At 40.1% G+C, this 18,431-nt stretch overlaps 1 protein-coding gene across 2 annotated transcripts in view; it reads left to right on the top strand.

The window, feature by feature from the left end:
* PPP1R36 (protein phosphatase 1 regulatory subunit 36) overlaps window positions 1–18,431 on the top strand; it is a 73,923-nt gene that overhangs the window by 14,142 nt on the left and 41,350 nt on the right. For both annotated transcript variants that reach the window (XM_073609521.1, XM_073609520.1), the window contains exons 3-4: window positions 5,652–5,770; window positions 8,967–9,033. In XM_073609521.1, coding sequence (XP_073465622.1) covers window positions 5,652–5,770; window positions 8,967–9,033 — 186 coding nt within the window. The remainder of the gene's footprint in view (window positions 1–5,651; window positions 5,771–8,966; window positions 9,034–18,431) is intronic.

The raw sequence follows: 18,431 nt of genomic DNA, 5'->3' as shown, positions 1-18,431 counted from the left end.
TACCGGAATTATGATTGGTACGGTACTCGAAAAGATATCCCTATACGCGGATGACACTCTGCTGTACCTTAGGAATACCAGCGATTCCCTGGGGGCTGCCCTGTCACTTATTAACACCTTTGGTGGATTCTCTGGCGTCTGTGTTAACTGGACCAAATCGGTAATTTTTGCATTGCACCCGGGGGAAGCCTCGATACCTGCCAATACTCCCCTCAGAATAGTCTCCCAATTTAGGTATCTGGGAATAGAAATACACAGAGATTTTGCGCAGTTTATTCCCCTTAACCTATCTCCTATAATGTCTACTCTGACCCAAAAATGCACCATTTGGAAAACACTGCCCCTAACCCCAGTAGGCAGAGTAAACTTGATAAAAATGTCCATATTACCAAAATTTCTTTATGTCTTCAGACAGACACCGGTACACATACCGAATACCTTTTTTAAAAAAATTGACACCGTGATCACTGCATTTATATGGAACGGTAGCATACCTAGAATCTCTAAATCCACTCTACAACTCCCTCTGACGTTGGGGGGACTTGCTTTACCGTGTTTCCAAAAGTACTATTGGGCGGCGGTGTTGGTTACCCTCCGCTGGTGGCTGTCTGGGGAACCAGCGAACCCTGCTTCCACGTTGGAGGCGGCTTTGCTGGGTTCATACTCAGAATTGAGAAACCTGATACACAGAGGGCCCAGATCTAACTCTGGTGTTACCACCTCAATGAAAACTACTTTGAAGGTTTGGGAGACGGTTAGAGGCAAGATTAGGGGGGCGGACAGCTGGTCCCCCCGCACTCCCCTGTGGGGAAACCCGTGGCTATCGCACTTCCAGACCATCCCGGACCCTGTGCTATGGGCCCGTTACGGAATAACCACCGTGGCGGACATAGTGTCACGAGATGGCCTACTTCCCTTTGATACCTTAAAACAACAAAAGAGACTACCCAACAACATGTTCTTCAGATACCTACAGCTTCGACATGCCTACCACTCCCAATTTCCCACACCCCCGACGCTCATGACTACTGGGCTTGAGCGACTGTTGGGCGAGGAGGGTGAAGGAAGGATCCTATCCAATCTACTGGGAGGAGGGTATCCAGCAATACTTGCCCCTAGTGATCTCTGCCAGAGGCAGATTCACTCAGCTAAAATTTTTGCACAGAGCCTACTTCTCCCCTCAGCGTCTAGCCAAAATATACCCTACTAATAACCCGGTATGTCCCAAATGTGCAGCGGAGGAAGGTTCCTTCTTCCACATGGTTTGGTCTTGCCGCTATATACAGGCGTTTTGGAGAGGCGTGGTTAATACGTTAAATCGAATTGGCAAATTAAAAGTTCCCTGTGATCCAATACCCTTACTGCTTGGAATAGTTGACACACTAGATACCTCCCGAGCTAAAAAACTCTTTATATTCTACGCAGCCTTCTACGCCAGAAAGGCGCTCTTGCTACATTGGAAGGGATCTGCCCCCCCATCGATAGGCTTTTGGAAAAATCTCATTAATAAGGCATTGCCGATATATAAGCTAACGTATCTAAGTCGCAACTGCCCAAAAAAAATTTGGGAAAATCTGGGATCCCTGGATAGGTGCGGAACACCTAGACTTGGAATGAGAGTTAACACGCGGGCACAGGACTCCCCCTCCTGCGCAGTGGGCATGTCGACTCTGACTGATGTAATTTATTTACACTTCATTGATCCCCACGATGGGTCAACTGTGAATCAAGGGAGCCCCCCTAGGCCTATATAGTATATAGCTATACTTTACACGAAGCTGAAGTTACTAGTATACTATTAAGGGAAAGACGAGGAGGTTTTAGAAGGGACGTAGCCACAAAATTCTCAATTCATGTATGCCCCTCCCCCCCCCATCATTGTTCCTACTGACCTACTTCTGGTGTTTCCATAGGTATATATGTATTGTGGGACTTGTTCTGTAACATCTGCTGCTAAACATCTGTACACATTGTACTGTAACCACTGCATAATGTATCATCTGTATGTTTTTTTTGTATTTGCTTTTATTAAATAAAAAACTTTATGTTAAAAAAAAAAACAAAAACTGACAATTGTGCGGTCATGCGATGCTGTACCCAAATAAAATGTACGTTCCTTTTTTCCCATAAATAGAGCTTTCTTTTGGTGGTATTTGATCACTTCTGGGTTTTTTTTTTGCGCTATAAACAATAAAAGACAGACAATTTTGGAAAAAAATAATTCTTACTTTCTACTAAAAACATATCCAATAACAAAATTGAAAAAATCTGTTTTCTTCATCAGTTTAGGCCAATATGTATTCTGCTACATATTTTTGGTAAAATAAATCCCAATAAGCGTATATTGATTGGTTTGTGCAAAAGTTATAGCATTTACAAACTATGAGATAGATTTATGGAATTTTTATTTCTTTATTTTATTTTTGTACTAGTAATGGCGGCGGTGTTCAGCGTCATTGCGGTGTACACATCAGACACCAAGTGACACTTTTTGGGAGACCAGTGACACTAATACAGTGATCGGTGCTAAAAATATGCACCGTCACAGTACTGATTACACTGGCAGGGAAGGGGTTAACATCCTGGGTGATCAAAGGGTTAAACGTGTGCCTAGGAAGTGTTCGCTAACTGTGGGGGAGGTGCTTTTACTATGGGAAGGCAGAGATCTGTGTTCCTGCTTTGCAGGAACACAGGATCAGAAACTTTCCTTCTCACAGAACGGCGATCTGCCTTTTTTTACATAGGCAGACAGCCGCCACTCTGACTGTGTCCCGAGCGATCGGCGGGTCCTGGCCGACATCGCGTCCGCCGAACTCGAGCGGGTTGCTGGCAGCAGGCGTTTGCTCCCCCAGACCCGAAAGTGCAGGATTGTGTACAGGTACGTGATCCTGCCCAGGGGAGGCGCTTTGCCACCGTATATATGCAGTATACTGTCGACAATTGGTTAAATGAGGAGTGATCCTTTTTTTGGGATATGTGATGGAATGAGACATTTGAATACCTTTTAAGAAGGCTCTATCATGCTATATATCCTATAGCCTTAGAGACAAATAATAATAATGCCATATAGAATGTATTGGTTTGCAATAGTCCATGGGGCCTATAACAACTGTCCATGATTTTGAGGAACTGTCCCTGATTTGGAACAAAGTCCCTCTGTCCCTCTTTCCTCCTCATCTGTCCCTCATTTTGGTCTGACCTATTAAGTTGTATATAAAATGCACTTTTTATCTTTCAAAGAGTGTTTCCCAGTGCTAAACCTTTCATCCAATTTCTAAATTACTGCATTTGTAAATTTCAAAAGCCAATATAAAGGAATAGTAGTGGTAAAAAAAAAAAAAATCTCTTGTGGATTTAACTAATCATTTTTTTGGTATAATTCTCCTTTAAGGGGGCGTGGCCTATGCATACATACTTTTGCTAATAGGTGTCCCTCGTTCCCATCTCAAAAAGCTGGAAGGTATGCTATAAGCACAGGGGGGCCCTAGAGTACTATAACTATAAGATATATTACCAAATGGAGCAATAGCATTGGACAAGTAATATGCCTCCTGCAACACCTTAAACCAATGTGGAGTTCTTAAAATAACACTGTAAATTTTATACAATTCATTTCCATAATGTGCTGAGAGTTTTGGCCTTAATGGAGAGGGGTTCTTTTATTTAGAGTGAAGAGATTGAAGTGTTGGTTATGTGCTGGGTAAAAGTATAAAATAGGATTATATAAAGGGGTGAGCTAGGAACAGTCAGGCTGGGGGAGACGGGGACTAGATGATGCTGGACGTCTTTCAGTCAGCAAATGAGGCTAACAGACATGATTCAGCTTCTACTGCACACTTCAAGAAGCTCACAGTGTGCAGTGAAATCAGAGTAAGAATTTCAGAACACTGCTGCTTTTTCATATGCCTGATCATACCAATGTGTAACTAATTTGTTCCTGGCAAGTTGCAGAAACTTGTATAACATTAAGCTGGCAGAGTGGTACTTGGTATGACTAATACACACAGTTAGCACATTCTTCGCTTCTGGTGGACGGAGCGGTGTCAGTGTATGTGTCCTTTTGTTTCTACTATTCTGCTATATATTAAAACACTCCTACATACAACAGGTCACGTACTACCTTCTATTGATTTTTTTCCATAAAAAAAGTTTCAGTATACCTACTGTAAAACCAAAACTTTTATTTCATTTTGGATAGATTAGGGAATGGTTAACAATCTGCCAGTTGTGTACCATCGGGGAGATTTCTCTTCACTTCCTGTCCTGTAAACACAATGGGAAGTGCAATGAACTCCCTCCAAACTGAGAAAAATTAGCTGTTATCAGATTAAGTCTCCCTGTTGGAAGGTCTGCGCTTTGTTCCTGTACTGGTGATGATTCTTTCAATTTCGGTGATAGCGGTCACCAGGATAAATAGAGAGAGTTAATCTCCCTAGCGGGGACACAGACAGCAATAAAAACCTGACAAAAGTTCTAACTCCTAACCATTCTTTCCAAAGCCAAAAGGTTTGGACTTTAGATTCACTTTCAGGTTTGGCTAAATCTGCTGCCATTGGCAATATATATTTTCACTTTATATATTTAACACTTTCCACAAGGTGAAGGGGTATATTTATTAAAAAAATAAAAATAAAAAAATGGGTATATTTATTAAACAAATTGGCATAGCGTGTACATTTGTTCTTTTGCATATTGAGGTAAACTCAAATACTATTAGGTTGTTTTCTCTCCAGGTCAAATGTTAAAAATACTGCATTATGGCCACCAGATCGAGCTGATGGTACTAAACAAATATTTATTTCCTTTGATCGTCTGCTCAATCTAGTGGCCATAATTCAGTATTTTCCTGGTTCACTCTATTCTGTATGAATTAATAACATTCGACCTGGAGAAAAAACAGCCTTATAACATTAGATTTTTGCACCCATTCGCATTGAACAAATGTACATGCAGTGTCACGGGATGAATAGCTATGCAAATTTGTATTAAATACACCCCAAATAGTTTATATATCTCTGGGGAGCACTCTGGGTTGAATGGCCCACATTTTATAGTTGTAGTAGTTTGTGTCTTCTTTTCCGCAATCAAGATCTTTGCAAAAGTGACTACCTTTTGCAGCTTATTTTACATCATAGGGAATCTTCATGGCTCATTAACAGTGGTCTCTTACTGCGGCCAAAGTGCCAGATGCGGCCCTTTGCTTGCCTTTATCCGGCCCTTTATGGGGCAGTATTCCTCCCGCTGATATTTGGCACTATTCCTCCCACCGACTTCAATGGTGAAACATTATTCCTCCCACTAATACCAATGATGCAGCGTTGTTTACTCTCACCCCGCATCATTTTCTACCCCCACTGGCCAGTGTCCGACCCCCTAAAGTCTGATGGACAATAAACTGACCCTATGTTTAGAAAGATTGGAGATCCCTGCTCTATACCGATGGTGACAATTGATTACAACTTGCATTTCTATTTAGTACAGCTCACTAGGTAGGACCCAGGAGATATAGGAAGCCAGCATGTGATTCAATGTGCCAGCAACCAGGCAAAAATGATAAGAGTTGTTGGTGGAGCTTGTTTACCCCATGTGATTTAGTATTGTTAGCTTCACTTTGAGATCTCAAGTAACCTCATTTGCACTCTTTATTTAAGAGCATCAAATACATCATTACGGAGAATTCCAGAATGCACAGAACTTGATAAAGTCACCAAGTCCCCCCGGCTTGGAAGGATTCCAGACAACAGATGTGTGACATTGGATGACGCCAAGGGTAAGTTCTTAGTGATTTCACTTAGTTTTATATATATATAGTGACAATACGTGATATTGTGTAATATATTGATATATTATAATGTTTTAATAAACTTGCCGCATTTAATCTTGCAGGCTAGTATCAAACCATGATGTCTGGCCTACTGGTTATTGTTCTATAGCAGCCTTTTTCATACAGGCTTCCATGCAACCCTAGGGTTTCTATGGGAGTTCCTAAAGCCGCGTACACACGAGCGGACTTTTCGGCAACAAAAGTCCGACGGCCATTCCGGCGGACTTTCGTCGGACTTTTGACGGACTTCCGACTGACTTTTGAACGAACGGACTTGCCTACACACGATCACACCAAAGTCCAACGGATTTGTACGTGATGACGTACGACCGGACTAAAATTAGGAAGTTGATAGCCAGTAGCCAATAGCTGCCCTAGCGTGGGTTTTCGTCCGTCGGACTAGCATACAGACGAGCGGATTTTTCGACCGGACTCGAGTCCGTCGGAAAGATTTGAAGCATCTATCAGATTTTCCGCTGGAAAAGTCCGCTGAAGGTCCGATGAAGCCCACACACGATCGGATTGTCTGCTGGACTCGGTCCGGCGACCAGTCCGGTCAAAAAGGCCGCTCGTGTGTACGCTGCATAAGGGTTCCTTAAGCAATGGATGACTTCTTCTCAGATGAGTAACCATTGGCTACACTGACATTTTTAGCTATCTGTAAGGGGGGATTCTTCTCAATGACCATAATGTAAGAAGTATGCTTCCAAGTAACCATCACACTAATGTACTGTGAGTTGTAGATATAGTAATTATTAGAGCCCAAAAGTTATTTCAAAGGTTCCCCCCAAGGTTCCCCCATGTTAAAAATGGTGAGAATAAAAGGTTGTTCTATAGTAAATGTGGAAGTCATTTTTATGTTACTTACTTTTTTCTAGTTTGCTGTTTGGTCTTTATGCTGCTGTTCCAGGTCAAGAATCCCGCACAAGGACTTCAATGACAGAAATTATTGTAATGAAACTTGAATCCCTATACCCCCTGGCCCTTATCCCCTATCCCTCACACTTAGCCATCCCTTCACCTAAAGCCGTATGCCCTGTACACACGGTCGGACATTGATCGGACATTCCGACAACAAAATCCATGGATTTTTTCCGGCGGATGTTGGCTCAAACTTGTCTTGCATACACATGGTCGCACAAAGTTGTCGTAAAATCAGATCGTTCTGAACGCGGTGACGTAAAACACGTACGTCGGGACTATAAACGGGGCAGTAGCCAATAGCTTTCATCTCTTAATTTATTCTGAGCATGCGTGGCACTTTGTGCGTCGGATTTGTGTACACATGATCAGAATTTCAGGCAACGGATTTTGTTGTCGGAAAATTTTATAGCAAGCTCTCAAACTTTGTGTGTCGGAAATTCCTATGGAAAATGTGTGATGGAGCCTATACACGGTCAGAATTTCCGACAACAAGGAAAATCCTATCGTGTGTACAGGGCATAAGGCTGGGTTCACACTGAAACATGGAGCAACTCACAACAGGGGTCTGGTGCATCCCCATTCACTGTTTCAGGTCCGATTTCAGTCCGAATTTTTGGCTGAATTCAGACCTGAAATAGACCAGAAGACGCACAGGATGCCTGTGTAATTTGCACTGGAGCCACTCCGGAGATGTCTGAACCAGCTCCATAGAGAGCTGGCCACAATCTCCTGACATGTATATTGGATGCGGAGAAAGCCGCATCCATTTCGCAACAGTGTGAACCCAACCTCAAACAATCTTTCTTAACCTTTCTTTAACAAGGAGGAACCTTTGAAATAATTTGGAAACCCTTGCTGCAACCAACTTTTGGGGATCAGGGGGAACATGACCCCTATATTGGTGGCTAGTGGGAAGAATGCCTCACTACAGTGGTGGTTAGAATGCCACTAATACAGACAGGTGAAAAGATCATTAGTTTCATGCTGCTAGCTCTGCAATATGGTGCTAGGTCCAAAACTATCCAGTCACCATCAATTGAGCGGTCAATCATCCAAAGCTTAAGTAACCCCCTAGCATTCTCTGGAGGAACCCTAGGGTTCCACAGAACCCTAGTTGAGAATGGCTCACCTAAAATATAGCCTAAACTTTAAATGAACCCTTGACCTGACTGTAACACCTGATCATTTCCTTAACCTTTAACCCTTAACCTGAGCTTTTCACATGAAATCTAACCTGCTAAAAGACAGCCCTTTTAAAATCTATACTTGCCTTGCCTTTACTAAAAGTAATCGGAAACTGTTCAGCACTGAAACTGCTTTGATTTAAAATGGCTATCTATATCTGCCTGCAAATTTTTGCTAAATAGACAACATTTTTTTTACATATGTATTGTACACATACAACTCTCTTCATGTACAGTATGTAAAGAATAACAAACTGGACATAGACACATTTTTTTTATGAAGCACACATTGACAAACTTGTGCTGAGCTCCAGGAATTCTTTTTTGATCTTACATTAATTTAGCTTGGTTATATCTTATCCTACATAGCTCACATCCAGAAGGCTGCTGTGGATGCAAAAATTCACTGTAGTAGCCTTTGATACATTCAGTCAGCGATGGTCTCTTCCCGGGTGCTGCTGGAGTGACCAGTTTTCTGTATAATGAACACAGATGGTCGCTTGCTTGGCATCTGCCCCATTCAGGGAACATCTTGTATTTTTTATAATAATTACAAGGCAAATTTGATTGGATAAGAAAGATAGGAGGGGTGAATGATGTCATGATCTCCATGTTAGCTGATCAGAAAATGCATTGTATTCATTAGAAAAAATACAAGGCATTCTATTACTGGTAGGGTTACTAAAGGAGCACCCCCAGTGTTCAGTATACAGAAGGCAAGTCATTCAGTCAAAACCCAGAAGAGACCATTGTCAATTTCTGCATCCCCAGTAAGTCCCCCGGTTGTGAGATATGAAGAATTATATGTTACAAGCCTGGACCAATGTAAGTTTAAAAAAAAGATAATTTCTGCAGTTCAAGTGCACTTGTGCTTCATCAATGCTAGTCTCCACAGCAATTTCTACTTTCTTTCTGTTTGCCCCCTTCCCCAACTACCACCCCCCTTCCAACTTACCCTCCATCCCTTCATTTGCTTGCTGATATATATGTATTACATGATTTTCAGTGGTGCAAATCATTTCCTCCCATTCCAGGGGTGGCTCTGAACATGCTGGAGGAGCAAGAAAGAAATTGCATAGCTTCATTTTCTTTGGGAGCAAGGTAAGCCCACAGTATGTCGCTCATCCCGATTGGGCCTAGACTTACCCTTTATGGTGGTATGAGAAATTTGCTTATACTCATTTTAGTTGCTGCATTCTCTCCCTGGCTCATATATGAACAGATGTGGTCTTATCATGAAATGTTAATTTCCATCCCTCTAGGGGAAACTGGACAGAAGTAGCCAGGCACAATACGCAATCATTATATGCAAAGATTTCCAGCATGTTTAAAAAACTCTGTATAAAAAATGTACAGCTGTTTTCGGTGTTCACTTTTTGTCTTGAGGTTTTTCAGATTCTTACACCCCGCATATGCTATATGTACTTGTTCATTGAAGACTGGGGTTGACCCAGTTTACAGTAAGTCAAGTGACAGGCAGGTCTCTCAATACTAAAAGTTCTTAGTGAAGGATCAGCCCATCTTGGTCCAATATTTTAGCTTGTGTAGGGATCTGTTGTCCTCTACTGTTTGTATTTGTGAATAACCTAGCTATTACAGAGTTAAGTATAATTATGTATCAGCACTTCCTGTCTCTGGTGGACTGGCTTGGAAACCCCAGAATGAGGAAGTGGAGAGAGAGAAAGAGATGCTGATACCACATGTCTGCATGGAAGAAATGTTGCTATTCTAGACCAGAAACAGGGGTTATTAGGAAAGTGTTCCTATGGTAATAGTATACTATTGTCGCCCATAACTTCTGGGTGTACATTTGTATATGTTTAACAACTTGTGACAGAAATATATCTGTTCCCTTGTTGTTATCTCACATGTATTATACCAGTTAGTTCGGTCTGTGACACTGACAGTGTGTGTGTGTCTAGCTGTCACATTGCTATATGTTAGTGGGTGAACCTATTTATTGCAGTAGAGCTTATATGCAAATGTTTTGGTCCTGCCCTGCCTTGTCGTCATATTGGAAGGACATATTTTCTTTCTTTGATAACACATTACATTTACTTGTACCTCATACTCCTGAAGCCGGACTGCTTGGTGTGTTAAATTACTTTATACACCCGACTCATGCTCAAACTCTTGTGCATGTATTATTATTTTTTTGCTAGGAAATCGATTCTGCTACGATGGAAAAATGCCTCTGCTCCGGATATAAAAACCTTTTACAGCATGGTGAATAAAGTGTTACCTATTTTCAAGCTCGTTTATAATGGTAGGGCTTGCCCCAAAAAGTTTTTTAAGATTTGGCAGCCCTGGCTTGATATTGCGGACTCATTTTAGAAAGACACTCTGCTCTCTCAACAGTAGTAGGTGGTTGACATGAGCCCATATCAATGTGACTGTGGTTTGCAATATGCCATGATTGTAGGCTTCCTAATTCTTAAGTTTAATGGTGATGGAGGGGATGGAAAGGTTTGAGTGGTGGTTAAGTGTTTGTGTGTGTTTGTGTTTGTAAGGCTTGGATGTCAGCTCTTCTTGTTATGTTTGAAGTGTACATACTTAGGGGCCCAGTGTGGTCCTTCTAAAGAAATATTGCTATGTTATTCTGTGACATTCTCCTCCATCTGGGGGTCTGTGGGTTATGGTATTGTTTTATTACTATGCTGGCCATGTTCGGCCATATGTTCTACAAATTCAGTATGTACTCAATGTTACATTGAAAAGTGCCTATTAAAACTATATTTTTGAAAATGAATAAAAATATACTTAAACAAAAAAGAAAAAAAAAGCGTTTATATGCAGCTCCTGTTGGTCTAGTTCACCCTGCTCCTTCTGCTCTGGGATTCTATAGCTAGTTTTAGCTCAGGGTTCAAAAACCATCATATGCTAGAGTCAGATTAGGCATCTGAAGGCCACTTCTGGTAGTTAGGGGTCCGGTTTCATGACAGATGCAACCCTACTAGGGACAAACGCAGAGTAGATATGCCAACTCTTAATTCCAGTGCCACACTATGGTTCCTGCTGCTAAAAAGCTGTGTTCCAGGCTAGTTGGAGAACACTAAACAATATCCTGTTGATGGAAGCCTGCAAGTAACTGTGACAGTTCCAGATTTAACAAGGGTGTTCTTCCTTTGGAGAATATGGCTCTTGTCTGTGCTGACACAGGTAATTCAAGCACATCTCCTTCAGTGATACTGGTCATTAATTATACTTGATTCCTTCCAGAAGTTTCTTGAAGGAGGATGGACTGTTTCTTTCGAGCAAGTTGATATCCCATGTGAACTTCAAGAGCTCTGTGATGTCCTATTGGAATGGAGTGGTGTATCACCGGGGGAAAGAGATTGCTGAGAGTAGCCTCCAGTACTGCCCCTGAGCTGCTTGAGGAGGGAAGTTATATCCTTGTGGAAACTCCTGAAGAGATGATGAACAAAGAAGGGTGGATGTTGATTCCTGAGAGGAAGGACTGGAGAGCCAGAGTGGAATTATCTACAGTTGTGACTGTGAAAAAGTGTTCTCCCCATTCTGTCATAATTGGTCATCACCAAGTTCTAGCTAAATGTCACCCTGTGCTGGGTGTTAACACCTATGTTGAAATGTGCATAGTCCATGTCAGAAATACAGCTTTTACCCTTAAATTTGATTTGAGTGACCTGAAGTTGGTTTGGCTCTGGAACAGGAAACTAACACATCAATTATCAGATTTGCCAGAGTTGTTTTCTACAGATGATATGGATATAGGGTCTGCGAAGAGTGGTCAACACACTTTTAGACTAATTGATGCTACTCCCTTCAGAGAGAGACCCCAGAGGTAGGAGAACAAAATATGTGAATGAGCAAAGACAAAGACTATACCGGAAGAAAGACCAGTGTATCATTGTGGATATTAAGGGTCCCTATTCCTCCCCCATTGTGGTTGCAAGGAAAAAATGTGGATCCACCTGCCTGTGTGTAGAGTACAGAACTCTAAATCAGAGGACAATACCGATCAGTATACAATGTCCAGAATTGAAGAAGCTCTGGAGGCTTAACATGGAAATTGTTGGTTCACTGTCTGGATACTACCAAATTCCCATGGTACCTGAAGATCAGGAGAAGACAGCCTTTATTTGTCCTTTGGGCTTCTATCAATTTACTTGCATGCCACAAGGCATGAGAAGTGCACCTGCAGCATTTTATAAGCTAATGGAAAAAGTTTTGAGTGATCTAGTACCCAGGTATTGTGTACCTCGATAACATTATTGTGTTACAGTAGAAAAGTATGAAAAACAACTCATGCAAGTCTTTTATCACCTAAAAGAGGGATTGAAGTTGTCAGCAGATAAGCACAAGCTCTGCAGGTCATCAGTCACCCATGTGGGTCACATTGCTTTTTGCTGAAGGCATGGCCACTGATCCATCCAAAGTTGAAGTGGTAAACTGGCCTCAGCCTCAGAATATTAGATTTACATTCTTTCCTTGGATTTTGCGCAAACCAATCAATATACACGCTTTGGGATTTTCTTTACCAAAAACATGTAGCAGAATACATAATGTATTGGCACACATTTATGAAGAAATTAGAATTTTTTTCATTTTTTTTTTCATTGGACAGGTTTTATAGCATAAATTAAAAAATATTGTTTTTTACACTCTCCAGTTTTAGTAAATCAGCCCCAATGTATAAAAATATAGACTCATAGATTGAATGTTCACAACGTATCACAACCATATCTTGTGAAGATGGAATCCCATAAGTAGACTAATAAGTATAGTAGGCGCAGTTATAAGTGAAGAACCTGTGTATATAGACTTGTAAATCTATCCATTACCTCTGTTAGAACAATTTCCTCTGAATTGCAGAGAGCCTCATACAGAGTCAATACCATAATCATTTTTATATAAAGAGCAGTTGGGGAATATTTTTTTTTAAGCAAATAATTTTTTTTATTTTTATTATTAAGCATACAAACAAATAATATATCAAGTTAATTAATTAAGTTTCAAGAAATAAGAAAACACATAAACCAAACAAACCTTGCACCTCTCAGATTAAAGTAACTTAACATATAATAAACAAAACATAATAGGAGCATAAATACATTTCACTCATCAAATTGAGCTCCCTTAATGTCAATCGTCAGACTATGGTAGCTAATTATCTTTCTTTTACATAATAATTTCTTCTCTCATATACTCCCCACCCCTCTACCTCAGCCCTTTACTCCCATCTATCCCCTACCTTTACTCTTATCTACTAGATAAACCATCATAAAATTCATTACTAGGTTCTATTCACCGTTACCATATTTTACCAAACCTTTGGGGTGTACCTCTATACTTATATTTAAATTTTTCTCTTTTAAGTATGTAGTTAAGTTTCTCAACCCTTGTTTATGGGTTGGGGGATCAACGGATGACCATTTTTGTAGAATAACTTTACGTGCTAAGTATAGGGATCTTATCCGCATAGTATGCATCTCTACTGGTAATGCTCCATCAGGTATTATTCCCAGTAATGCAAGTTTGGGCATCCCTGTTATCTCAGTGGAGCATAATAAATTTAAGGTTATAAATATTTTTTCCCAGTAACAATGAAGCTTTGGACATCGCCAGAGCATATGGAGAAGAGAAATATTAAATAGAGAGCATCGCGGGCATAACGGTGTTATGTATTTTCCCCAAGCGTAGAGTTTTTGTGGGGTATAATGAGCCCTATGTATAATAAAAAGCTAGTAAAGATCTCCTATTATTCCTTGTTTCGTACAGACGACCAAGGTTGCCTTTGTTAGCATTTTAGAGTGTTCATACTGTAATTGGATTTTTGAGCTTTGAATTTGTAATGCATATTTGAAGACATTGGTAGAAGTTATTGTTCGTTAACTGATAGTGGTATTTTAATATATTAAAAGGAAGTAGAACATCTTCATATATCTGGTACAAAAATATTATGCCTGCCCTTTTCCAATCTGAAAATCCCGATAGTCTATTCAATTCTTAAAGATAAAAGTTATCCCATATGGGCATATGTTTTGTATACCCCCCATGCTGAGTGATATTTCGCACTGCTTCCCATACCCTATGAATCAAGTAGAAAGTAGGGAACCTTTTTTTATTTTAAAAATGGTGAGCTACTATTAGTGGAACTAAGGGATATTTTTTAAATTGAGAAGTTATCTTCTGTGTAGGGTCTTCCATGTCCATTACCTCCCAACCATGCCAATGTTGTAGTTGTGATGCGATAAAGTATAATCTTGCATTTGGTATCACGATTCCCCCCTTATCTATGGACTGTTGTAATATTTCTAGTCTAATTCTAGGTTTTCCACCTTTACACACAAAATCCCTAAAAACCAAATCAATAGTCCTAAATAATCGTAACATCAGCCATATGGGGCAGTTATGCAATACATATAACACATAAGGGGGCATCCACACCATCTTCACCAAATTCACCCTCCCCACCATAGACAATGGAAATTGACTCCATGTTTTACTCTGTTGTCTACATTTAGCAATAAGAGGGAGTATATTCCTAGTGTGGATGTCCCATGTGCACAGGATCCACAGACAGCATTATGGATTTGTCCCAGTTGATATTGAATCCCGAGAAGGATCCATACAGGTCTATTAAAGACTTAACTGCAGATAGGGATGGACCCGTATCCCCTAGAAACACTAGAGTATTGTCCGCATAGAGTGCTATCTTATCTTCACCTGTAGATCTGCGAAATCCCACAATATTTGTAGAGGGGAGAATAGCCTCCGCTAGTGGTTCAATGGCCAGAGCGAAAAGAAGCAGGGATAAGGGACAACCCTGCCTCGTCCCTCTGGACAGTGAAAAAGGGGCCGATACACATCCATTCACCTGTACCCTTGCACTTGAAGAGTCATACAAAAGTTGTATCCATTTCATAAATCTGGGACCAAACCCATAGCGTTTAAGCATTTCCACAAAAAGACCCACTCTATACTGTCAAATGCTTTAGACGCATCTAGTGACATTATAGCTCTATTTCCCATGTTATCAGTTTCGAGTTGTAAATTTAGGAATAGCCGTCGGATATTATTTGCTGTGGATCTATTATGAATAAAGCTTGATTGATCACAATGGATTCGTTTTGAAATGCATCTTGATAGTCTAGTCGCCAATGCCTTTGCCAACAACTTAATATCTAATGTTAACAAAGATATTGGACGATATAAATCAGGGTTACTTGGGTCCTTATCAGGTTTCAATAAAACAATAATTACTGCTTCGTTCATAGAGGGGGGTAATGAACCCACCTCCATGGCATAGTTAAAGAGATCGAGCAGTTCAGGTAACAATACATCCCCATAATTTTTTATATATTTCCCCTGGAAGACCATCTGGTCCTGGTGCTTTATTATTAGGTAGGTTAGATACTGCATTTCTTAGCTCGTCCAATTTTAATGGGCCTTCCATAGCCACCTGTTCATCATTTGAAATACTTGGTAGATCAATAGTGTCAGAGAATCTATTCAGGGACTCCTCCGAGTAGGATACCCTGCACTTATATAGTGCCTGATAAAGTTCCCTGAATACCTCCAATATCTCTGGAGTATTATCAACCCTATTTGAAGATGATTGTAATTCAGTTATAAATGATGCTGTCTCTTGTTCTTTTACAATAGATGCCAATAAATGTCCTGTCCCCTCTCCCTCTTCAAAATATGGTTGTTGTAGGAACAATCTTTTATTTTCTGCCTTCTTAGCCACTGCTGCGTAATGTAGTTAGCTATGAAGCCATTTTTTTTATCATCATTTGGATTAGTTATATATAGGAATTCTACCTTCATCATATTATCAGCTAGAGTTTTTCCCACTGCCTAGATTGTTTCTTAATTTTTGATATCTGCACAATAACATCTGAGACCTCAGAGAAATGCTTTCATTGCATCCCAGTATATTAAAAGTGAGACCGAGTTTCTATTTATATTCTGATAAGTAATTAATTCAAAAACATGGTTCCTTCAGCTGGAGAAAAAAAGTGACAACCAATATGGGGTCACCTTCCATAGTGTACATCCTGGATTACTCCTAAAGGAAAAATGTAATACTATAGGGGATTGATCTGAGATATCCCTAGCCTTATATTTAATATCACGAAAATATGGAAGCATAGAGTATGTTCCAAATGCTAAATCTATTCTAGAGAAAGTTTTATAACTACTAGAAAAGCATGAAAATCTGTTGGATTACGCTGTCTCCAGAGATCTATCAATCCCAATTACCCTACATATCTGGCAAAGGCCATAGGCCCCGATGAGGTTTGCTTATCCGTTATATTATATTTATCTATTGCGAAGTCCATATGTTTATTAAACTCACCAACCAATAGGCATGCACTATCTATTTTTTCAGATATGAACTGAATATATTCTTTAACTACTTCCGTTGAGTATAGCGGGATATATATATATTTCCAATCACATATGGTCAGCCTAATATTGTACAATACAAAAAAATAAATCATCCTTTACTATTCTTCTTAATTTGTCTACATAAGAAGTCCAATCCATTAGATATAAGTATAGACACTCCTCTAGAGTATGATGTATATGTAGAATGATACTGAATAATAAACTGATTTTGTTTTAAGTAATGCAACGTCTTACTTACAAAAAAGAGTTTAAGTGGGTTTCCTGAAGACATATTATTGAGGGTGTAAATCTCCCTAGTAAAGTAAACACTGCTTGCCGCTTAGAAGGGCTACCAAGACCCCTCACATTCCATGAAATTAGCACTTCATTCAAAGGTGCCATATCAAGCTATTCTCAAATAAATGAACCAAAATAATCAAACCAAATACAACAAATCCAGTATTTTTCACTCCAACCCATGTCTCTCTACTTCCCTCCATCCCCAGTTCGCCATCCCCATCACCCAATCCCTCATGGGTTCCCCCCAAAAAGGTGAGGGAAAAGGCACGGACAGTGGGGGGAAGAAAAAGAGAGACAAAAGTATATTCCGAGAGGTGCACATTTATCAACATACAAAACAAATGTACGCAAACATAGACATATTTACCAAAATAGAACAAAGACATATACAACAGATATGTACAAAGACATAATCAGTATAACAAAACAAAAACACAAACATGGGGGCTATCTGATCGAGAGGGCCACAAAAAGAATAGTGCTCTCTCCGCCCTTCTCCCCTTCCCAGAATGTCCATTCATACTCCCAAAAATAGGAGAGAGGGAGAGAAAAGAAAAAAAACAAACTCTTTTTGGGGATTTCATTTGACCAATTATAATTGTCCAGCCACTGAGTAGCTAGTTCCGGGGATACAAAAAAATGTGTATACCCTGTCCTGTCACTTTGAGTTTAGCAAGGAAAAGTTTAGAGTAGGATAGATCCATCTGCCTTAATCGCCAGATGGATCCCGCTTCCTTAAATCCGCTCTTTGGCGCTGCACTACTGCTGAAAAATCAGGGAAAAAGCTTATTTTTGATCCACTCTTCCGTATATCTGAGAGTTGTCTAGCTCTATTCAAAATAATATCCCTATCTTTATAGTTCATCATTTTCAAGACCAGAGTCCTAGGTACACCCCCCCCCCCAGGTGATCTTCTGGTGGGAACTCTATGAGCTCTTTCCACTGAAAAAAAAGAGGAAAAATGGTCTGAGCCCATTGTGGATATAAACCATTTCTCTATAAATTGTGCTGGAGTATTTCCCTCTTCCTGTTCAGGGTGGCCTACTATTCTAATATTATTCCTGCAAAGACGGTTCTCCATATCTTCCAATCGAGAATTGTGTGTGAATAATTGTTGAGTAAGCTTTTTATTAGAGTTCACGGCTGTATTTAAGGAGTCTTCAACTGTGCTTATGTGCAGTTGGGGAATATTTACCTGTTAGGATCACATGCAGCATAAATTTAGACATCTACCTTGCAAATGGGCACCTTCCAAACTCCTACTGCTTGCCCCTCTGTTTAAATCACCCCCTGAGGTAGATACAGTGTCTTGAAAAAGTATTCATACCCCTTGTAATTTTCCACATTTTGTCATGTTACAACCAAAAAATGTAAATGTATTTTATTGGGATTTTACGTGATAGACCAACACAAAATGGCACATAATTGTGAAGTAGATTGAAAATGATAAATGGTTTTCAATTTTTTTTAACAGATAAATATGTGAAAAGTGTGGTGTGCATTTGTATTCAGCCCCCCCCCCCACATCTGCAAGTCTTTTTGGGTATGTCTCTACCAGCTTTGCATATCTAGAGTGAAACTTTTGCCCATTCTTCTTTGCAAAATAGCTCAAGCTCTCTCAGATTTGATGGAGAGCATCTGTGAACAGTAATTTTTTAAGTCTTGCCACAGATTCTCAATTGGATTTAGGGCTGGTCTTTGACTGGGCCATTCTAACACATGAAAATGCTTTGATTTAAACCATTCCATTGTAGCTCTGGTTGTATGTTTAGGGTCATTGTCTTGCTGAAAGGTGAACCCCTGCCCCAGTCTCAAGTCTTTTACAGTCTAACAGAAATTGAAAA

This window comes from Aquarana catesbeiana, linkage group LG13, assembly GCF_042186555.1.
Source record: "Aquarana catesbeiana isolate 2022-GZ linkage group LG13, ASM4218655v1, whole genome shotgun sequence".
Classification (NCBI taxonomy): domain Eukaryota; kingdom Metazoa; phylum Chordata; class Amphibia; order Anura; family Ranidae; genus Aquarana; species Aquarana catesbeiana.
This window is presented reverse-complemented; position numbering and strand designations above follow the sequence as displayed.